At 35.8% G+C, this 22,251-nt stretch overlaps 4 protein-coding genes across 4 annotated transcripts; 1 reads left to right on the top strand and 3 right to left on the bottom strand.

The window, feature by feature from the left end:
- Positions 1–2,510: 2,510 nt before the first annotated feature.
- On the bottom strand, positions 2,511–7,643 carry LOC109815250 (KRR1 small subunit processome component). Its single transcript, XM_083065926.1, is given in 13 exon segments — positions 2,511–2,893; positions 2,896–2,965; positions 3,089–3,160; positions 3,270–3,413; positions 4,206–4,287; positions 4,375–4,457; positions 4,548–4,653; positions 4,772–4,809; positions 4,965–5,021; positions 6,606–6,674; positions 6,771–6,881; positions 6,960–7,282; positions 7,471–7,643. Coding segments are annotated over 12 exon segments (1,149 nt in total). The 5' UTR covers positions 7,242–7,282; positions 7,471–7,643; the 3' UTR covers positions 2,511–2,858.
- Positions 7,644–8,583: 940 nt separating this feature from the next.
- Positions 8,584–13,430, bottom strand: LOC145949334 (uncharacterized). Its single transcript, XM_083065925.1, has 6 exons — positions 12,858–13,430; positions 11,917–12,712; positions 11,709–11,831; positions 10,552–10,651; positions 9,668–9,792; positions 8,584–8,974 (listed from the first exon to the last, which is right to left on the bottom strand). The coding sequence occupies exons 2-6, from the start codon at positions 12,220–12,222 to the stop codon at positions 8,756–8,758; spliced, it is 873 nt and encodes a 290-aa protein (XP_082922051.1). The 5' UTR covers positions 12,223–12,712; positions 12,858–13,430; the 3' UTR covers positions 8,584–8,755.
- Positions 13,431–15,606: 2,176 nt separating this feature from the next.
- Positions 15,607–16,470, top strand: LOC145952538 (uncharacterized). Its single transcript, XM_083064923.1, has one exon. It carries the CDS (start codon positions 15,607–15,609, stop codon positions 16,468–16,470), a length of 864 nt encoding a protein of 287 aa, XP_082921049.1.
- Positions 16,471–20,565: 4,095 nt separating this feature from the next.
- Positions 20,566–21,915, bottom strand: LOC109815260 (uncharacterized). Its single transcript, XM_020379921.3, has 3 exons — positions 21,110–21,915; positions 20,966–21,037; positions 20,566–20,852 (listed from the first exon to the last, which is right to left on the bottom strand). Exons 1-3 carry the CDS (start codon positions 21,626–21,628, stop codon positions 20,850–20,852), a joined length of 594 nt encoding a protein of 197 aa, XP_020235510.1. The 5' UTR covers positions 21,629–21,915; the 3' UTR covers positions 20,566–20,849.
- Positions 21,916–22,251: the final 336 nt, after the last annotated feature.

Here is a 22,251-nt window from a genome sequence, read left to right as displayed (position 1 = left end):
TGGATGGAGAATCATATTCAATTACATCACATCACAGAAACTATACATAATTAGCCACAAACATCACTACTTCTTTAACATTAATTATTAGAAAAATATTGGAGATTCCGACTAAATTCACTAAATCGTGTTCCAAATTATTAAAAAAATAATTTAAATAATAAAATATTAAATTAAATAATTATTTTATAATAAATTTATTAAAAATATTAATATTTTAATTATTCGGAGGATGATTCGGAACCTCGTTCGAAAACTATAGCAATTCTCTAATTGTTATCCTTGTTTCTCATTGAGGGATGTCAATACTCAAGACTTCACCATATATGTTAGCAGTTTTTACTAGTAAATCCGCATGACCAGTAAAATGTGCGTGGAAATAACTGTATTTAAAAAAATTGGAATACTAAAAGTTACAAACATTTTTTATGAACTAATTGATGTTACTAAATTGTTTTGGTCAACCTAAATGCAATTTAAAATAATAAAATATAAAAATTCAGTTTGCATAATTACCAAAATAAGTTCCTATTTATGTTACATTTTTTGTTAAATTTGACAAAAGAATATAAAAATAATAATAATGCCATAAAAATGATAAATGAATATGAGCAGAAATATTTCTTAAAAAAATAGAAAAAGGGTCATAAAATGTCTAGCTACTTTAACCTCCCCAACACTCGGCCGACTTGATTGGCTTGTTTGCAAGTGATTTAGGTTTTTAATTAAGTACAATTAATATTGTTTTTACCAAAGACAATATTATTTTAAAAAAAGATATTTAGACTATTTTTCATTTAGATTTTAATTATTACATTTTTTAAAAACAATTACTTAAATCTTATTTATAGTGGTTAGTCATCAGTTTTTTTTATATAAAAATTTAAATTAAAATAGTTTTTAATTTTATAAATTTAGTAGTTTTTTTAATTATACAAGTTTTTTTTTATTTATAAATTCAAACCCTTTTAATATTTCCTAACTTCTTCGATCAGACTCGTCTTTACAATGAATAAATAATTTCATTTTGGATACCTCACCTCTATTTACACCTGGAGATAGAAAAAAAAAAGAAGAAGAAGGTTAGATAAACTAAATAATATTATCCGATAGAAAGAGAAGTATAGAAAAAATAGTAAATACTAAAAAGTATATAAATATCAATATTATGTCACATCTATGTATGATATATTGATGTTAATTATATATAAAAAATTGTTAACTAAAATGTTTTATGCATAGTTTTAAAAACCGGACCGGTCATCGAACCGGTTAAGGTACTGGGTCAGTGGGTCAAAGGTTGAACCGGTGGGTCACTAGTTGAACCGCATGACTCGATTTTATTTATTTTTATTAAAAAGTATTCATATTAAATATATTTTATACTTATGAAACCAATTAATTTATTAGGGACTAAATTGAAACTAATTAATTAGTTTGGGACCAAATTGAAATCAAAAATAAAAGTGGGACTAAATTGAAACAAAAAATTATTATTGTTGGCAATGGCAATGGCACTACAAAGGGTGGATCCCCAAGAGCTAGAGTTGCAGCCTAAGTGGGTACGTAATATCTTAATTTATATACAAATTGTTTAAATTATAATAATATTTTATTCTAATATTTTATTGCTGCTGGGATGAATCACGGGCGTGATTAGTAATCACTACCGTGATTCTTGCGTTGATTTATAACATGGAATTCACATCATTGAGGCTACTGGGATGAATCACGGGCGTGATTACTAATCACCACCGTGATTCTTGCGTTAATTTATAACATGGAATTCACATCATTGAGGCCGTGAGCATCATGGGCGTGGTCGATAATCACAGTCGTGATACTCTCGCAATTTTATAGCATGATATTCTAAAACACCGCAGGGGTTACTAAAACACCGCAGTTTGTATAAACAACAGAAAATCATAACATAAATTGCTTGTGCTGAAGCAATTTGAAAGAGTTAAACTTTTTCATAGTTTCCAGTGTGGTCGTGTTTTCCTGGGCTTCAAATCAATCGCCAATGCATGCACCTTCTTCTTCTTCCAATACCTTACACTCCTGTGAACCAATCGAGTTCTATCTTCTCTCTTCTCTCTCGCGAAACCCTAAAGCAAAATACCTTCTTCCAAACACGTGAGAAATTAAAGTATCAATTAAATGAAATTATGACTTTTTTAATTTTTTTAATTTTTCCACGTGACAATGATCAATTCACATAGACATCCCACTGCCCATGGTTAATCCACATCGGCATCCAAGTGGCCGCCACGTCAACAAAAGTTAATACCGTTTAAATCATTTGGACAGAAGTCCCAAATTGAAACAATTTTAATTATTGGAAACTAAATTGAAACCAAAAATTAAAGTAGGACTAAATTGAAACTATTAAATATTATAAGGAACGAAAAGAGGTTTTTAACCTTTCTTTTTCTTCCTCATCATCACAAATTTACAAAGTGGTATTTAGCTATATATTTAAAAAATTAAGACACGTGCACATACATATGTAATCACAGGATAAATGATATCGTTTAACATAAATATTGATTATATTTTCATATCCTTGTTTCTTAAAAAAAAATAAAATAAATAGTAAGACCCTTAGATTGCATCAACTCATGAAGCCAATAGTTTTGTGTGTGTGTGTCGGGCAATGTTTTTTTGAGTACCAGAAATGTACATGTTATAGTCTATTAGCAAGTACTACTAAGATACACGATGCCACGCACTCATCTCAGCTCCATGACAAATGGAAAGAACAACAAAGCCTCATACATTAGTGTCAAAACTGTTCCTGCAAAGACATTGGTTACTAAAGATCATGCTCATCTTCCATCTCCAAAATGAAGATTGTGCTAAGACTTTTGCTTTTTAGATTTACTTCCCGACATGATCCTATAATATATGTCTCCGCATTTATATTTTCTTCAGATTTACCCTTCCCAAACTTCTTAGCTTTTTTCTGCGGACGAGCCATTTTGAATCCAAGTGAGATGGTTTATTTAAGAGAAAACACCAAGTTTACAATTTCAACTGGACAAGCCAAAAAAGAAAGTCAAATAAAATTCCGGTAGAAACTTATTACCTTTAAAGAATTTGCCATGTCAGCAACATTATTGTTAGTGTCCTCAGATTTATCCACCAGGTTTGCAGGCTCCTAAAAAGAGTGAAGTTTTACAACACACCATGAAGAAAACTATAAAATAATATGCACGTCATAAATTATTAATAGTTGAGAAAATTGCAAAAGAAAGATTGATATAAACCTTGGGTGGGATAAAGGCCTCTTCTCTTTTTCTTTTGTTTTCAGCAGTTTTTTCAGCCTGCTTCTCCTGCTTCTCTTGCCATATCTTCGCCGATTTCCTTTTGTTACTCAAAAAGTATTCTCCGGTTTCTAATTGTATGTCAATCTGAAATGTCATAAATCACTAAAGACACCTTAAAATTTGTTTGATAAATTAACAACCAAAATATCAGAACACGGTGTTTCAAAAACATGGATATATACAAACTCCTGCCCGGGGCAAACAAAATAAAAAGGCCATATAAGCATACCAGAAAGTCGTTGTGGAATTTGGGTTGTCATTCTCATTTAAAGGTCCAGAAAAGTTCATATATTCATAAATTGCTCGAAGATAATGCACACTAGAGCAAAGTCTGAGGACTTTGTTACGATACAAACCCATAAAAACATACCTAATATACCCACATGGCAACCATATCAATTCCTGAAGATAAACATCAAAATTGAATATCAATCATGTTTCATAATCACCTATGCCTATTGCCTTTATTGATATGAGCACAAGTTAAAGTGGAATCCTCGTAATGTCAGTTACAGACAAAATGCTAGGCTCTTAACTTTAACAATCAATAGCAATTGGTAAATTAAACACTAATCATAACAGATCCAGATAAGTAGAAAATGCAGGTGGGCTCATAGGGTCCTACTTCAATGCAGAAGCAGAAAAGATAATTGTGTTCTTGAGAACCATTGAAATGTAATTCTTTATTCTTCTTTGAGAAACATCAGGTATTAAACAAAAAGGAATTTAAGCATCCATTTGTTAATCACCCAAACGCTATTTTCTAGCCAATTCTTTATGTTGTAGTTGTTGGGAAAATGAGTAGAGGAGACTGAGACTCTATATATTAGTGGAAGAAATCACAAAAAAATCCAGAGATATTAGAGGTTGTCTCACCTTACTGGGCTGTTGAGGTGGAGGGAAAGGAGTGTATGGTTTCTTCTGTTTAGTGTTAACCTTCTTTTGCTTAACATTTTTCCTATAAAAAGATTTGAAGCGTCAATTAAACTGAAGCAGGGAGAGAGTACTTTGTATATACAAATTATCAAATAATTAAAAGGCATACTTCTTGAATTTTGGAAGGAACCTATCCCAGTTCTCTTGGGCAAGCGCTGGATCCTTTTCAAGTTCCTTCTTCATCATAAGAACCTGACTAAGTGAAAAGGAGAAATGAGACATTTTTCTACACACGAAATCTATACCATAAAAGTAAGTTGGATAAAATACAAATTAATTAACCTTAATGTTGTACACAGGATGCATTTTATTCAACATGCATTCTTCGACAATTCTTCTGACTTGTTTCAAGCCTTTGAATGAACCCATAGCAGCAACTGGTTTCCCTGTGGAATTGCATGTAACATTAAAAAGGAATCACTTCATTCTAGACTACACTCATATCATAGTGCAAGTAAATGCAAAGTTTTCACATTCTGAACTATGAAGCAACAGTAAAAATTACCTGGACAAGAATGTAGCAGCCAGTGAGTATTTCAAGAGCCTGCACACCAGTATTGTAGTTGTAGAAAAGTGAGTTATAAAGTTGAAGTTAACAAATGGTGGGTATGTATGTAGTACCACCATACCAAAGCAAGAAAGAAACTACAAAGGGTTCATCCCCATTGCTGAAAAATCCAAATCTTGACAAAATAATACCTTCAAGGTGGAAGAATTGGGACCCACAAGATGCTGTCTTCTTTTTACAAATCGTTCCTGCAGTCAGAAAATCAAGGGAAATCCATACCATTATGCTTAAGTTGAGAACAATATTAAACAAATACAAAAATTATATGGTAGAAAACAAAAACCAATGAGCTGTTTGAAGCATGGATAAGGGGGAGAATAACTTCCATGGCCAATTGGTTTCAGTGTTTCTGGAATGCTAATAAGGAAGGTATCCTGAAAGTGGTAAAGGAATTTCATTGCAATGGGAAGATTCGTGTGTGCTTGGTTCAAATTAGTCTGAGGTGCTGTTTTTGACAATTTTGGTAGAGAACTTGGGGATTCAGTAAAGCAAAACAAAAATAGCATGAAATTGTATTTTTATTACTCAAGTCGGGTTACAGGTTACAAGAGCATGGTAATCCTAAAAGTTATAATCACATTCACAGGAGACAATCGCACACAGTAGCAGCACTACAGCATAGTTGCCTCACATCAGGTGGCCTCTACCATGTGCTGTGTGTTTCTACATTGCAGCAGTTATAGTGGAAGGGTAAAAGTCCATAAATGATTCACTCAAAAGCACCAACACTGCCTGTCAGTGTTCTCCAGCATATTCATTGTTCAGCTTTTGTTATTATTGCCTTTCTAATTTTGCCTTAGACTGAGTGGTTATTTGTTTATTTAGACTATTTCTGACTATTAATTATGAATGCCATTACTTGGTTATTTTTTTTTTTAATGTTTGAGCAATCATACATGTGTGTGTATGTATATATTATAATCATAGCAAACTGGCCATCCAGCTAAAGCAATTTTGCAGTTGACCACTCAAGACTCAACACCAATGTCCAGAAACAATAAATACGGACCAAAGTATTAAAAAGAACTTATAAGCACGTCTGTTTGGGAGGACTTTATGACAGCTCAGATTTGTAGTTGTAGGTTCTGAATCTCTTCAATTCTATAAAATAGGGTTCAGAGACTGTTTGTAACAGAGGATGCACAATTATATTATCAATAATGATATATGAAGTTATGGACACCTTATATTACAAACACCTAGTTAACATCCATCACTTGTATTCCTATCACATTATATAACCAATCGTACCTACATTTTTCCCTCCTTTTCTAACTCAGGGTGTGTTTGGTAGGATGGAAGAAATGCGTAAGAAATAAAGATGAGAGAAGTACAAAAGGGAGAAAGAGAGTGAAAATAAGGGTGTTTTGGTTTAAGAGAAACAAGGAAGAGAGAAATGCAAAAAATAAAAAATAATAATTTTAAATAAAATAATTAAATAATTGATTAAAGTTTTTATCTAATTGATTAAATAAATAAAAATTAGATCAAAATTGCACCTGATTAGACCACCATTAATACATGCTTATCGGTGAAAACAACAAAAACAATGGATTAGTGATTCATTTCAATAGATTGTTTTCCAAACGTACAGTACCCTAAACTAGCATTTCTCTTGCACAAATAATCAATCTATTATGAACCCGAACCTTTCAAATCCAGACACTCAACCCAAATACAGGACACGCAGAAGCATTGATAATTGACACCCAACAATCTAAGAAAAGCCAGAGGCAATGCAGTAAAACATCTGCAATCTGATCGGAGAATACCTTATTGCGAACCATGCCGCTGATTTTGATAATGTCACATTGTATTTCATCGTCGAGTATTTTTATCGCCTGAAAACAACCAAACCAACAACCAACCGTCCTTATAAGTTAAACAAAACAACGAAAATGAATTCATGAACTCTTTCTGAATATATATATACACACCTGAGGAGCAGGAACACTCCGTGACAAAAGCTTGATGAGATCCCTAGCTTTGATGATGATATAGGGATCCCTAGTCTTTCTGGTGGTTGAAACGGTCATGGAACCCTCGACCTGCGAACGAAGGTGAAATTAAGGTTTACGATTGAAAAAAAAATGAGGAAGGGAAAGAAAAGTGAGTCAGCTAATTACCAAATTGAGTTCGCACGCGACGCCGAATTGTTTGAGAGAGGATTTGACCATCGGCCATGCTTCTTGGAGGTACTTTTCGCGGTACTGAGGGAAGAGAGTGGAGAAGGAGCTTACTTCGAGCAGGCCGCCTTCGTTTCAGGAAGGGTCGAACTTGTCGATTTTCCAGTGGTCGATATTGGGGTTGTCGTCCCATGGCTTGGGCTTGTCGTGCTTCCCCTTTCGCTTCTCCTTCGACGCCACAGCTTCGTTTGCCGCGCGGACCTTTGGTATGAAGGGATTCATTTGAGGTTGAGGTTGCCTCCTTCCAAGGTCAGGGGATGCTACTGCAAGGGCTTACATTGATACTTCTTATAATTTAATTAGAGAGAAATTACTATTTTATTATAGAAGTTAGGGTGGAGAACGAATAGCCTATAAATTGAAATTTTCTAATGATAAGGTTTTCAATTATAAAAAATTGATCCAGCCACAAACAGCGAGGAAATATCAGTTTAGAAGCATATAATGTTACCTGAAGGCTGAAGCTAAAGGAGGAAAAATCAGCGAGTTCACTTTCTGGCGACGACGCCTGCTACTCGGAATTCCACGCAAGGCCGATGAAGAGTGAAGACGGCGAGAGTGAAGAGCGGGTTCGAAAAGAAGTGCCCCTAGGCTCCTGGCTTGTGGCGCTGACGAGTGTGGGTGTGTGAGAAATGAGAATGAGTTTATGGGTTGGTGGGCGAGTCCGGCTCACCACGGGTTTAATCCGGGTGAGCCGGGTTGTTAGTGAGCCGGGTTTAAAATTGGTCTACACTGAAATTTTCAAAATTTTTTTAGCCTAACCCGACTCGAACCTGTGATGGGCCGGGTTAGCTTATCAGGCTGAGCCCATTTTCACAGCTCTAATTTTATTATGTGTAATACAAATATGAAATGTTATTATTTAAATAAATAAACATTTTAAATTTATGATCAATAATTTATACTATAGTGTAAATTTAATTTTTATTTATTTATTTAATAATTAGTAATTAAAGTCATATATAAGTATTATTTTCTATATTAATAATAATGAAAAATTATGTCATTATTAATAAATAATATAAATTAAAATGTATTACATTTTAAAAAATTTATATCTATATATTTTTAAAGAGATTTATTTATTATTTTAAAGTTTTTAAATAAATTTAAAAGTAATTTGTTAAAAAAATATTTACTTACTACAAGATTTTATTTAGTATCACGTCTAAATAATAAACACGAATATTAATGTTATGAAAATACAATTTTTACTTTTTATAGAAGGTTAAAAATATTTTAATAAATGTCAACTGTATTTTTATAATATACATTTTACAGGAACCAACTACTTTCATATCAATTTCAAGTTTCCGACGGCTACTTTGTAACTTCATCAAATACATATATGAGAGTAGATGATATTCAATTTGACTTACACATAGCATTATGCGATGTCACTGTTTACTTCTACAGTCTATAAGTCCGTAAATTGCCAGCTTGTTTCTCAAGGGTTGACAGCGTGACACAATCTTGATCAAGCTCTCTAAATAGTACTGTAAATAGGGAGAAAGTGCCCCCAAACAAATTAAGTAAGCCCGGCCCGCCGCTTAAAACTTAAACATGAAGCTAATCGACAAGAATCCATTTACTGTTATGACAAATCATGATCACAAGCGGGTATATAACATTGTCACCGACTCACCAAACCAAAAAATAAACTATAATTAATTTGGGTGGGGGGGCATAACCGGTACTGAGACAACGATAAAGAGTGTTTTCATTTACAATTGATATCAAATTTGGGAGGCCTGCGAAAAGCCGGCTAGAGCAGCACGCTTTTGTAGTGCCTTCAACCGATTTGCTTCCATACGAGCTCTCTGCTCTTCTGTTATCTCAGCTTTGACAGATTGGCTGAATCCATTATTTTGGACTTCCTCTGATGTCTTTTCAATTGCCATACTTTCTGAAGCCATACTAGTGCCAACCACATTGTCCATCGACTCAGAAGGTTCCTGTAATAAAAGGGGAAGGTAATACTGTCGTTATGCTTTGACATAAGCTCCTTGTTTACTATTTCTCTCACAATTTGGTTTAATTGAAAAGCTACGAATAACATTAACAAGCTACTTGCAACTATTTTATTAAATTTACAAAGTTCTTAGAGATAATGGTATCTGCCTTCATACAGAGGCACAAGTATGAATAAACCATAGACTTGGGAAGGAAAGATAAAATGCATATACACCAGGTGTTTGAGTGATCTCTGTTTAAATTACACGAAAGAACAGTTTAATTCAATGGTACAAAAAAATAGTTAAATTCAATTTGTTTGAGCTAATATTCAATTTAGTTCAATTTATGAGAACTACTTTTAAATTCAGTATAATTTTTATAAATTTAGTTCGGTTCAATTCATTTTGCCCACCCCAACTACTATTGCATTCTTACATCAATCTTACTTTTTTCCTTTTTCTATTATTTTTTTACTCCTGCATGCCACTGGATAAGGATGACTGAACTTGGCTTAACCTTTTTTCCCGGATAATTTAAATTACTAACAAATCTGTGAGAATCAGTATCCTTAAAAGATAATTTTACATATTTCGTCCTGATTGATTTAGATAAATATTGATAGTGCTTTCACAATTACATAAAACATATTACATAATGATAAATGACTTTTATTTGAAGTAAATTAAACTTACTTGAGTAGCTTTATCACAAATATCATTAAGCATGTCTTCCTGAATGTCATTGACATTTTCAGATTCAGTAAACATGTCTCTCTCTTGATGATTTGCTCCTCCATCTTCTGCAGATACAGCGAATCCTAAAGCACAGATTTACAAAAGATACATCAGCCATAAATAAAACCTAACTTATTAATTCTTTTGAGCAATCATCATCGCAATGTCCCAGTAAATTATATTGAATCAGAGCTGGCTACCCCACTTAAAATGAGTTCAGTCGAAGTATGTCAAAATTAATAGTCGACCTAGATTTGGTCAATTTGCTACAAGGTTCAAATTGTTGAACATAATATCCTGCCTGCGTCTTATCAAATAAAAGATATGCATATACTAGAAGAAAGTTAAAAGAAGGAAATCCTCGGTAAAAATTATTTGTCAACAACTCAACACAGGTGGCTAAGAAAGGAAAATTAAAATAAATTTCTCTGTAAGCTAAAATTAGCTTATACAAAGAGTTAAAAATAAGATTTTTGAAAAACTAACTAAATAGAACTTCTACAAATTAATTTATGTTAATTTTAATCTATAAAATAAAAATAAATAAATAAATAAATAAATAACTTAATTTTTTCTTCATATTTTTCTCTTCTAAAAGTGCTTTTAAAGAAGTTTATCCAAATAGGACTTAAGTCATTAAGCTGTACTCGTTAAACATAATTTAAACACTATCAGCTATTTGAGTTGATAACGTTCATCTGTTCCTAACTGAAAATAACATGCAATACATAATATACATTCTGTGTCCTATTAGATGTTCTCTGAAATTATAACCACAGATCCATTACAGTAACGAGACTAATGTATGTTGAGACCTTGGTAGTAAAGTGTAAGGTAGATACCATGTTCATCAGATGGAAGGTCATGTATAACTGGTGGTTCACGCAGTTTTGTTGGATCCCCACCACTGGCAACTCTTTCTCTTAGTTCTCCAAGGCATGTCTGATGAAAGCACGGAAAAAAAAAGGTAGCAGACAGTCATTAAGAATCTATTTTTGCGTAGAATGAAAGACTGAAAGTATGGATGCATCATTCTTGCAAGCATATCTGTACATGCGATGGACACAGCCTCTCAACAAATATAAACACATAGGGAGAGACTGCACTGTGTATGAGAAGCAGCAAAGGAAATGAAGAACTTCATATTCTTATTTCGTGTATGTATCAGCTGAATTCAGAAACACCAAATGATTGAAAATATTTTTATGAGAAACTGTTCTGGAAAATAGATGTGTTCATAGATCAAAGAAGTCTCATTCTCTTGGACAAATTAAACTAATATATACATATTCAACAACAAAGAACTGTACCAATGATGATTTATTCCTTTTGATAGGCTTTGGTGGTAACTGATCTCTTCAGTCACTATAAGTTATAACAACAATACTTTTAACATTAGGCTCTTTGATGGCTATGGGATTCTTGTCAATACACAGATCTCACTGAATCTACTAGATTACACTACAGTTTCTAGAAGCGCTGTGTTTAACATAGAACGAAGTCAGTCAAAATATTTTACCAATCACTGAGCTGAAAGTATCATCATGCTCGTAAAAATTTACAATAATCCAAAATTCTCACTAAAATAACATAGTAGACTTGCCAACAAACAAAATAATGAACAATTGTACTTTGAGTGCTTTTAACGTCATTCTTTAATCAAATTAAAATTTCACCTTGATATACTTTTATGAACATATTACCAAAATGAAACTCTAATTTTAATTGAAGGAGAACATCAAAAGCACTAAGAAACAACATCTATAAGTATTGTCCCAAAACAATTCACCATGTGATCTCAAAAAATTTGGAGTATAATATAAGACGATAAGATAATTATGTAGAGTTTAACAAGTAAATTGATTGAAATCAATTTTCTAAAATAAAACCGTATCTAGCTCTGTTTCTATCATTCTTTAAATAAATTCAAACAAATGCTGAATGTGTAAAGTTTGAGGGAAAAAAGTTGCATTGCATTGGGGAGAAAGAGAAAGAATACCTTAACACGCCTGGTAGCAGCGACTTTCTCGACTTTGTGAATAAACTGATTGAAAGAGTAATAAGGGATCAATCGAGAGTGCCATTCGGCGTACAACTGAAGCAGATTGCCCAAATCACGAACCTAAGGCGCATAAGAGAAGAAAAGTTGATAAAATTAAGAGCAGAAACACTAACCCTACACGTAAGAGAAAAAGAGAGTGAGGTACCTCGTGGCCACGACCACGGTACTTGAACTCGCGAGGGAAATAGCGGAGCACGTAGCCGAGGCCGTGGTCAGAGAGAAGAAGTTCGGGAGTGAGTTTGGGCTTTGTTCGGGGGAGCTTCTTGGGCTTTTCGGCGGCGGATCTGGGCTTCAAGGAAGAGGAAGGAGGGTTGGAATTGGGAGTGGTATTAGGGTTTGGATTGGGATCGGAGGGAGCGAAAGGGCAGTCACGTGACCAGTGACCGGGTCTGCCGCACTTGTAACACCCTGTGGCTGTTCCTGTTCCTGTTCCTTTTCCTTTTCCCTCCATTCTTCTCACTTCACTCTTGCAATTGCATTGCACTACCTGTGTGCCATTTTACTCCTTTATTTTCGCGCCAAATGGTGGAAACTGCTCAATCCATTGAAACACAACCTGCTTGGGCCTTGGGCCTTGGGCCTTGGGTTGGGTCAAACCATGTTTGGGCCATTCTTGACACAACTCTTTTTCTAAAATAATTTGATTTTTTTATGTTGTTATTATTATTTTTTTACCTCACTCATTTGTCCTTGTTTATGACATTTATCGTGAGGGGTTGTGTACTGTCCAATATTAACGCTGACGACCACTGTTATAAGTCTCTTTCCACTTAAGTACTCTAGATTCAGGAACTGTGTCTGGACTTTTACTGAGCTCTACCATTGGTCAACGCCCTTCTAGCACTTGGTCAGCCAACAAATAACTTCAACTTATAACCTTGAGTTAAGAACAATATAGATGACATCGAGATTTGCGGGATTAAAGAGTTAGTACTCCTCCACTGCATAATGCATTAAGATTTGAGAGTCAAATAGGTCCTGACAATATAATCATTTTTCTTTAACTTTAAAATGTCTAAAGAAAAAAAAAAAGAATACAAAAACAATGAAATAATATATAGTGTCAGTGGCATAACAATGACGTACCTTAGAAAGTCATCCGCGATTAGAAAGTTTTGTTGATTTTTCTCAAACTGTTAAATTTCCACTGCCATAGCATTTAAGCATGCCAATAACAACCTGAATGTGTGGTTCAAGTAACCAAGAGGTAGCTCAAGTTAGGTCCTATTTCCACCATGTCAGGAATCATGTTAGTTCTGGTGGAGCTGCCAACTATAGTCACATGTGATGTGACCCAAAATGACAAGGTTAATTTGCTGTCACATATTTATGCTAGTGTTTTTTGCTTGGCACCTAATTTTACGGGGCTGCAATTAGAAGCAAAGCAGAAATTCTTCGGAAGCATGACATGACTCCAAAGTGTTGTAAATTAAAAGAGCGTTCAAGTTCAAGTGAAGTTCTGTCTCTACTTTGGACCCTTATGAACGGCTGCTCTGTGGAGTGTAGATATTAATAATTGCACTGCTCAGTTTGGTCCGAAATATGTGTAGCAAGGTATGAAAGCACAAGGACAATCATTCAATTCCATGAGCCCCGCTTTACAGGTATGATGCCTTTCATGGTGAATTGCTGATACAAAAGGGATGGTGATTTAGGACTAGAAAAAAATACTCCAAGGACTATTGCTATTTCTATTTATGTTTGCGTGAAGATAACAACACTATAACACATTGTTATTAGTTAAAATTTATCAAAAAAGAAACAAACTATATGCATGTAATTTCAATATTAAAAGTAAGAATATATGTTCTATGCCTAACTTAATTTGTGGTATTTAATTTAAACTAACGAGATGAAAGGTCTTAATAAGCGTCGTAGGATACCACAACCCATGTTCACTTCACATGGTTACTGCTTTTCTACTAAGCCAGACATAGTGATCCAGAAAGATCAGGAAGTACAGGATCTTTATACAGTTCCATAATAATCAACCAAAGAAAGGTTTTGTGCAAGATAGACGTGATATTCTATTTTGTCTTTGTCTTCAAGCTCAGACCACAGGTAAGAAATAAATGAATTTCTAACAATAAAGACTATAGTCCTCAACCTCAACCACAATGGCACAATCCTTGTAAGATGAAAAACAAACAATTTAATAGTATGAAGCTACAAACTGAAAAGAACATAATATATCCATTTGAAGGTTAAAGTGCTTCTTAATTATCAATTATAATTACTGGCAATGTAATATTGTTATATTATTCTTAAGCAAAATAGAACAAATACTAAAACTCTAAATATAAACTTCTGATTTCCTGTTTAATTATATTTAAATGCAGTTGACAGCAACAACCTAACTCAAAAATGGCCTATCAAACAGTTTGACCCAGAAAGTTTATCAACTATACCGTGAAGAGGAAAAGCAAATGACTGAGAAAAAGAAGTGAAAAAGCATCTTAAGAGCATCACTTTTATAACATCTGAGTGCACCTTTTAGTTTCACATCCATAATTCACCATTAAATAAGAATCACATTAAAATCTATGAAAAATAACTAAATATTGCTTCTACCGGTCCACATCTAACTAAAATTGACGTCGTCAATTTAAACATGCTCTTAATCGAGGAGATTAACAAGATGTCCAAAACTATGTGCAACCACATCATATTCATAGGAAAACTGAAATTGAATACAGAAAAACTGAAAATTACACCATGTTGCTCTCATCATTTATCACAACTGCACATCATTTCACTCTTCTCAAAGAACTTGGAGGGTACTGCAAATCGAGCTGAGAATGAGCGAGAAATATTATCAGGGTCGGTGGCAAAGCCATCATCGAAGTTCTGTGAGTATGAGCTGGGATCGTATTGGACATGAACTAACCTCCTCTTTTCCCTCTTGATCTTCCTCCAAAACGTTCTCCAGCTTGGTATCTTCAATTTTGTCATCAAATTATCGACACACACAATGGGATTGGGAGTGCAGAAGATTCTCACATAACTTGACCAACTTCTGCTGTTTGTGTTATATTGACAATTTTCAAGGTTCATGGTATAGAACTGAGAAAACTTTAGGTGCATGCTCAGAGACAACGTGTACAATGAGCCCCTGCACCACCTCAAGGCTGTTATAAAACTTAAATTAGGAGTTTTATTTTGCTTGGTATTCCTAGAGTAATAATAATGATTTTAATTATGGGTGGCATATGAAGATGCAAACGTTTTTTTCTTTTCTGCTATAAATAAATGTAACATTTCACTTGAAAGATGAATGAGAACACAGAGAGTTTATTTGCTCCCAATTTTATGTCTTATTTGTGATTAACAAATTCGCATCAGAGCTTGTGTGCGTGAGGTGAGTGTGTGAGTGGACCTGCAAAAGTGTTGCAGTGTACCCAGCCCGAGAGAAAAGTGTCAAAAAGTCTTGTGAGGTGTGTGAGTGGAGCGTATACACTCAAGAGAGATGGCAGGTTTAACTAATGGCATTCCACTACCCAAGTTGACTAAAGATGTCAACTACGACAACTGGAAGGTGCAGATGAAGGCCCTTCACGGCTCCCAAGATAACTGGGATGTGGTTGAGAATGGGCACGAGGAACCGGTGACCACCGAGGGGTATTCAAATGCCCAACTGAATGCATTGAAGGTTGTCCGAGCAAAGGACAAGGCAGCACTGTATTTGCTGTACCGAGCTGTTGACGAGTCGGGTTTTGAGAAGATAGCTAATGCTAAGTCTTCAAAAGAGGCATGGGATATACTCGAGAAGGCAAAGAAGGGAGATGAACGCGTGAAGCAAGTTCGGCTTCAAACCCTTAGGGGCGAACTGGAAAACATGAGAATGAAGGAGTCCGAAGGAGTATCCGAGTTCATTACTCGGGTGGAAACCGTAGTGAACAAACTGAATCGGAATGGAGAGAATCTTCCCTCAAGCCGAGTTGTGGAGAAGATCTTAAGGTCATTGACAGATGACTTCGAGAATATAGTGTGTGCAATCGAAGAGTCCAAGGACTTGTCAACGCTCACTGTCGAAGAGCTTGCTGGGTCTTTGGAGGCGCATGAGCAGAGAAGAAAGAAAAAGAAGGGGGAATCCCTTGAACAAGCTCTCCAGGTGAAGGCGACAATAAAGGAGGAAAAGGTGCTCTATGCTCAGAGTACTAGAGGCCGAGGAAGAGGAGGACGAGATAATGAGTATGTCGGCCAACAGGCTCGGCGTGGCCGAGGTCAGGCTCGGCGTGGCCGAGGTCAGGCTCGGCGTGGCCGAGGTCAGGCTCGGGGAGGCCGAGGTCAAACCTGGGGTGGCCGATCAAACATAAATAACAATATTGAATGTTATAACTGTGGAAAGTATGGACATGTTGCCAAGGATTGTTACTCGATAAAATGCTACAATTGTGGAAATCTGGGTCATATTTCCAAAGATTGTAGGTCCGAGAAGAAAAAGGAGGAACCAATGAATTTCCTTGCCGAGGAAGAAGATGAAGGATTGCTGCTGGTGACAACCATTTCAGAAACAGAGATCAAACCGAGCTGTTCTTCCGAGATCAAACCGAGCTGTTCTGATAAATCAATTTGGTACTTGGATACCAGCGCAAGTAACCACATGTGTGGTGACAAGCGTTTATTCAAAACACTTTCAAAGGAGGAGTTCGGATCTGTTTCTTTCGGTGATGCATCAAAAGTAGCCGTCAAAGGCTGAGGAACGATCTGGTATCAACAGAGAAATGGGAAAATCGGAGAGATCATAGATGTATACTACGTACCTGATCTCAAAAGCAACATACTGAGCATGAGACAGTTAATGGAGAAAGGGTACTCGGTTCTGATGAAGGACCAAGAACTACAACTGAAGGATAAACTCGGAAGACTCATTGCTCAGGTAGAAATGAAGAGAAATCGCATGTACAAAATTGAGCTGAAAATAGTACAAGATAAATGCATGCAACTTGATTTGGAGGATGAGGCCATGAAGTGGCATCTACAGTTCAGTCATCTTCACTTTGGGGGGTTGGCCGAGCTGGTGAAAAAGGAGATGGTGTTTGGACTGCCTAAAATGGAATTTGAAAAGAGGTTTTGTGAAGAATGTGTGATCGGGAAGCAAGCGAGGACTTCTTTCCCAAGGAGTTCTAAGTACCGAGCAAAGGAGCAACTCGAACTGATCCATACCGATTTGAGTGGGCCAATAACTCCAAAATCATTCAGTGGTAAGAAATATTTCGTCTCTTTCATTGATGATTTCTCAAGAAAGACGTGGGTTTATTTTTTGAAGGAGAAGTTAGAAGTGTTTGAAACTTTCAAGAAATTCAAAGTGATGGTGGAGAAAGAAACAAGTAAAGTCATCAAAGCAGTCCGATCTGACAAAGGAGGTGAATCCACTTCTGTTGAGTTCAACAAATACTGCGAGGAACATGGGATCAAGCGTTTCTTGACTGCCCCATATTCTCCGCAGCAAAACGGTGTAGCGGAACGAAAGAACCGAAATATTCTTGATATGGTTCGATCTATGTTAAAAGGGAAGAATATGCCGAAGAAGTTTTGGGCAGAGGCGGTGCAGTGTGCAGTCTATGTGCAAAATAGGTGTCCACATGCAAAGCTAGGAGAAAAGACGCCTCAGGAGATCTGGAGTGGCATGAAGCCGAGTGTTTCTCATCTGAGGGTGTTCGGTAGCGTGGCCTATGGGCAAGTACCAAGACAGCACATGACAAAATTAGAAGATCGGAGCAAGAAGTACATATTTATTGGATATGATGAAAAATCCAAAGCATACAAGTTGTTTGATCCTGATAACAAAAAGGTGGTGGTGAGCCGAGATGTTCACGTGGAGGAAACAAAGCAATGGTGTTGGAGTAACTCGGCTGAAGTAGAAACTAGCTCGGACATTGTTGTGCCTTCAACAACAACTACCACCGAGTTCTCAGATGAAGAATCCGAGCCACAACAACCCAAGATGAGAAGTCTGCAGGAAATATATGACACTACAAGTGAAGTTCATGTTGTATGTCTTCTGGCCGACACTGAAGACTTGAGTTTTAAGAAAGTTGTCCAAGATGAGAAGTGGAGAACAACCATGGATGAGGAGTTTGGGGCGATTGAACGTAACAAAACTTGGGAACTGACCAACCTTCCTGAAGGAGCTTGACCCATTGGAGTAAAATGGGTGAACAAAAAGAAGATGAATGCTGAGGGAGAGGTTGACCGTTATAAAGCTCGGCTTGTTGTGAAGGGCTATAGACAAAAGGAAAGAATTGACTATGATGAAGTATTTGCTCCTGTCACGAGAATGGAGTCAATCCGACTTCTGATCTCGTTAGCTGCTCAGAAACAATGGCCAATTCTACAGATGGATGTGAATTCAGCTTTTCTAAATGGAGTGCTGAAGGAGGAGGTGTACGTCGAGCAACCACTCGGATACATGAAGAGAGGGGATGAAAAGAAGGTGCTGAGATTAAGAAAAGCCCTCTACGGGCTGAAGCAGGCTCCTCGTGCCTAGAATGAAAGAATTGATGGGTATTTCAAGAAAAACGGGTATGAACAATGTTCGTACGAGCATGCCTTGTACATAAAGAAATCAGAAAAGGATATGATGGTAGTTGCTCTCTATGTCGACGACCTCATATTCACTGGAAGCAATGCAAAACTGATTAAGGAGTTCAAGGAGATAATGAAGAAAGAATTCGAGATGACAGACTTAGGCCTGATGAAATATTTTCTTGGCCTAGAAGTGAAGCAATCGGATGAAGGGATTTTTATATCCCAAGAAAGGTATGCGCTTGAAATCTTAAAGAAGTTTAAAATGGAGGATTGCAACCCGGTTTCTACTCCAATGGAACCAGGCAGGAAACTCTCAAAGTTTGATGGAGGAGAACGAGCTAATTCTGGGAGATTTCGAAGCTTAGTCGGAAGTCTGAGATACCTTACAAGCATGAGACCCGACTTAATGTTGAGTGTTGGGATAACGAGCAGATTCATGGAGGATCCAAGCTACACACATTGGAAGGCCTTGAAGAGAATTCTGAGATATGTTCGAGGAAGCCTATCACTTGGTCTTTTCTACTCAAAATTGGATGACTACCGATTAGTGGGTTACTCTGATAGCGATTGGTGTGGAGATGTTGATGATCAGAAAAGTACTTCGGGTTATGTATTCCTACTCGGGAATACGGCTTTTACTTGGCTTTCAAAGAAGCAGCCCATTGTAACTCTGTCGACCTGCGAGGCCGAGTACGTGGCGGCCTCTTGGAGCGTATGCTATGCAGTTTGGCTTTCAAATTTACTAAGGCATATGGGAGTGATCCGAGATGAAGGGATTGTGATCCGAGTTGATAACAAGTCGACGATCGAGTTGGCAAAGAACCCGGTTAATCACGGAAGGAGCAAGCATATCGACGTCCGATTTCATTTCATCCGAGAACAGATCAGAGAAGGAAAGGTCGAGTTGGAGCATGTCGAAAGCCGAGCTCAAGCTGCGAACATATTTACCAAGCCACTGCCAACTACACTGCTGGAGAATTGTAAAAGGCTGATTGGAATGAGAGATGGGAAAAGTATTTAAGTTTAAGGGGGAGATTTGTTATAAAACTTAAATTAGGAGTTTTATTTTGCTTGGTATTCCTAGAGTAATATTAATGATTTTAATTATGGGTGGCATATGAAGATGTGCAAACATTTTTTTCTTTTCTGCTATAAATAAATGTAACATTTCACTTGAAAGATGAATGAGAACACAGAGAGTTTATTTGCTCCCAATTTTATGTCTTATTTGTGATTAACAAAGGCGACCTTAAAAAGGAAAAAGATGAAAATAATGCAAGAGATTTTCAAAATTAACGAAATTTGTTTCCCTTCATAAAATTGAGTGTTTATTCATGAAAAATTATGAGATATGATTCATTACCAATTCATTGAGAGTCAACAAATAAAAATACAACCCTTCACCAAAAGTTATGAGATTGTCTTTCTAAAAGGATGTATCTTCATTCTTTACTAAATTACATGAAATAATCTATAAATAGATATATAACATGCAAATAGAAAATAAGAAACAAATAATGAAATAACTAGATTTTTTTTTATTCAAATCATTTCGTATATTATTTAGTGCGTTTTCATATATATATATAAAAAAAACTCTATTGTGATGTTTTGTAGAGATATAATTTTCAAGAAGAGTATGATATTGTTATGATATAAAAATTCAAATACATCTTTATATTAATATAATATTATTTACTTTAAATTTAAACTTATAATTTTTTTTGTCATCATTCAAAAAGTATTATTTTATTAAAATATATATTTTATAAATCTTTATTTTATTATTATTTTAAATGATATGAGATTTTAATTATATCTATTGTATTTGATGAAATGTGTCCTTTGACATTAAATTAGATTTAAAAATAATTATGTTAACTTAGTAGTTGGGTGGGGAGAGGTTGAGATAATTAGAAGCATGAGGACCTAGGTTTAATCCTTATTGTGACCATCTTTGTAATTTTTTCTATTTTTACCAAAAAAAAAAAAATTTAAAAATAATTATATTGAAATGCATGTGCGTCCTTATTTTTGGTAGAAGGCGAGAGAATTGAAAAGAAAATATGGGTCTGTATTTCTCATACGTAAGGGACTATCTCCTAAACAACTAAAAGTTGCCACTTCCACTAGTTACTGACCATAGTAAATAAAGCAGCACCTTAACTTAAGTCCCTAACCAACAGAGTTATTGTTATTGTTTGGGAAAAATAGAAAGAGATAACCCAAGTTAGCTCTGATTAAAAACGTTACAAGAAAAGAATTCTGAGGAAGAGCGGAAAAGAAATAGAATTAAAATGTAAGTATCTTGTTACAAAATCAGAATGTATGGATTGTAAGCATAATTTATGAGTTGATCTTTACCCACTGTTACAATGAAATCAGAGTCTATGTAACTTGAATACAGACGGTTGGGGGGTATCATCGATCAACAATAGTACTTAATCTTTTAGGGCCTACAACACTAATTACTAATACTTACATTGGTGCTTCCCATTCCACCTATCTAAATTCGAGTCTTGAGTCTTGAGCAGACCCTGAGTGGCATCACTGAAGTGAAATCATAATTAAACAGATTTAGTATGATATAATCGAAAATACGAAGAAATTGAATTGTGGCACATGGATTCCATTCCAAATATTTATTGATGAAGCAAGCTTACCCCGTAGAGACAATGTTGACGAACAATTGTTTGGTTTAGTACACTGAGCAAAACCTCACATGATAGTTTTGCCTGTGGGAATAATAAGGGATATATTATGTATTTCCTTCAGAAAAGAGCATGAGCAGAGAGTGATTTACTAACCTTCATGGGGAAGTGAAAGAAGAAGAGACCCAATTGGCCCCGAGCCTGGCTAATTGTTTCAAAGGGTACAGTACCTTTAGCCAGGTCCTCCAGCAACATCACCAGCTCAGGAAGCACACTGATCCCAGCAAATTCCACGTCAGCGTCCACGTAGGAAGACCCCCTGGCCCTCACGTGCACCTGCCTGGACATCACGTGCCCCAGCATCTTCCCCCTGTAGGCGACTGCCACGTTGACTGCCCCGAAGTCCATGGAGTAGACGTCAGCGTTGTGCACCCTCAGTGTCAGGATCATGGAAATGTCTAGGGTGATGGGCGGCACAGGGTGCACCTTGATACGCCTCAGCCTCAGCCCCACGATCTTCATATCAGGATCCGACGGCCACATGATGTAGAGGCTCGTCGCCAACGCAAGGACACCCACCGCGCAGGTTATCACAAAACGCCGCGACAAAACGACGTGGTTTTCACGAGGCTTGCGCAGGAGGAGAGTGTGGAACGAAGCTTTGGAGAATCGCATGGTGTCTCTGTGTAACTCGGTCGCATTGATTTCATGAAGATGATATTTGTGTTTGAAACTGAAACATATGATTACTGTTTTTGGTGTGGTCCATGGGAAATTGGCCTGTGCTTTCCTATTTTGTCTGTCTTTCTCTTTGTCCTCATTGCTTCCTCCAAAACTTCAAGCCATCAACTTTGCTTATGCTTCAAACACAAGTTAACATGGATTTGCTTTTTTTTTTTTTAACCTCTCTAGCTAAAGCAAACTTCTTTTCAGCTCCTCCTTGTACAGAAATTCTATTCATGTAAAACTTTTATGGAATATTTTTACAATGCAGAGAAAATAATGGCTCAACTTTATGTTAGTACAAGCTTCATTTTGATTTTTTGAACAAGGTTTCAGGTGAAATCTTGCAAATTGTTTGTTTATCACTTTGTATTTTCATAAGATTTTCAGGCATATTATAAGTGAAAATGCTTATATAAAAAACTGTTTAGTTATATTTTTAGAAATGCTTTTTCAAATTTAAAATAATTAAGATAGCAAATCAATAGAAATAAAAATTACAAGTGTTATAAAAAAATAATTTCACATTTCTACGAGAATATTACTATCACTTTTTCATCCATTATAGCGAGAAT

This window comes from Cajanus cajan, chromosome 10 (assembly GCF_000230855.2).
Source record: "Cajanus cajan strain Asha chromosome 10, NIPB_CcT2T_4, whole genome shotgun sequence".
NCBI lineage: Eukaryota > Viridiplantae > Streptophyta > Magnoliopsida > Fabales > Fabaceae > Cajanus > Cajanus cajan.
Note: the sequence above shows the minus strand (reverse complement) of the source record. Positions and strands in the feature narration are given on the sequence as shown.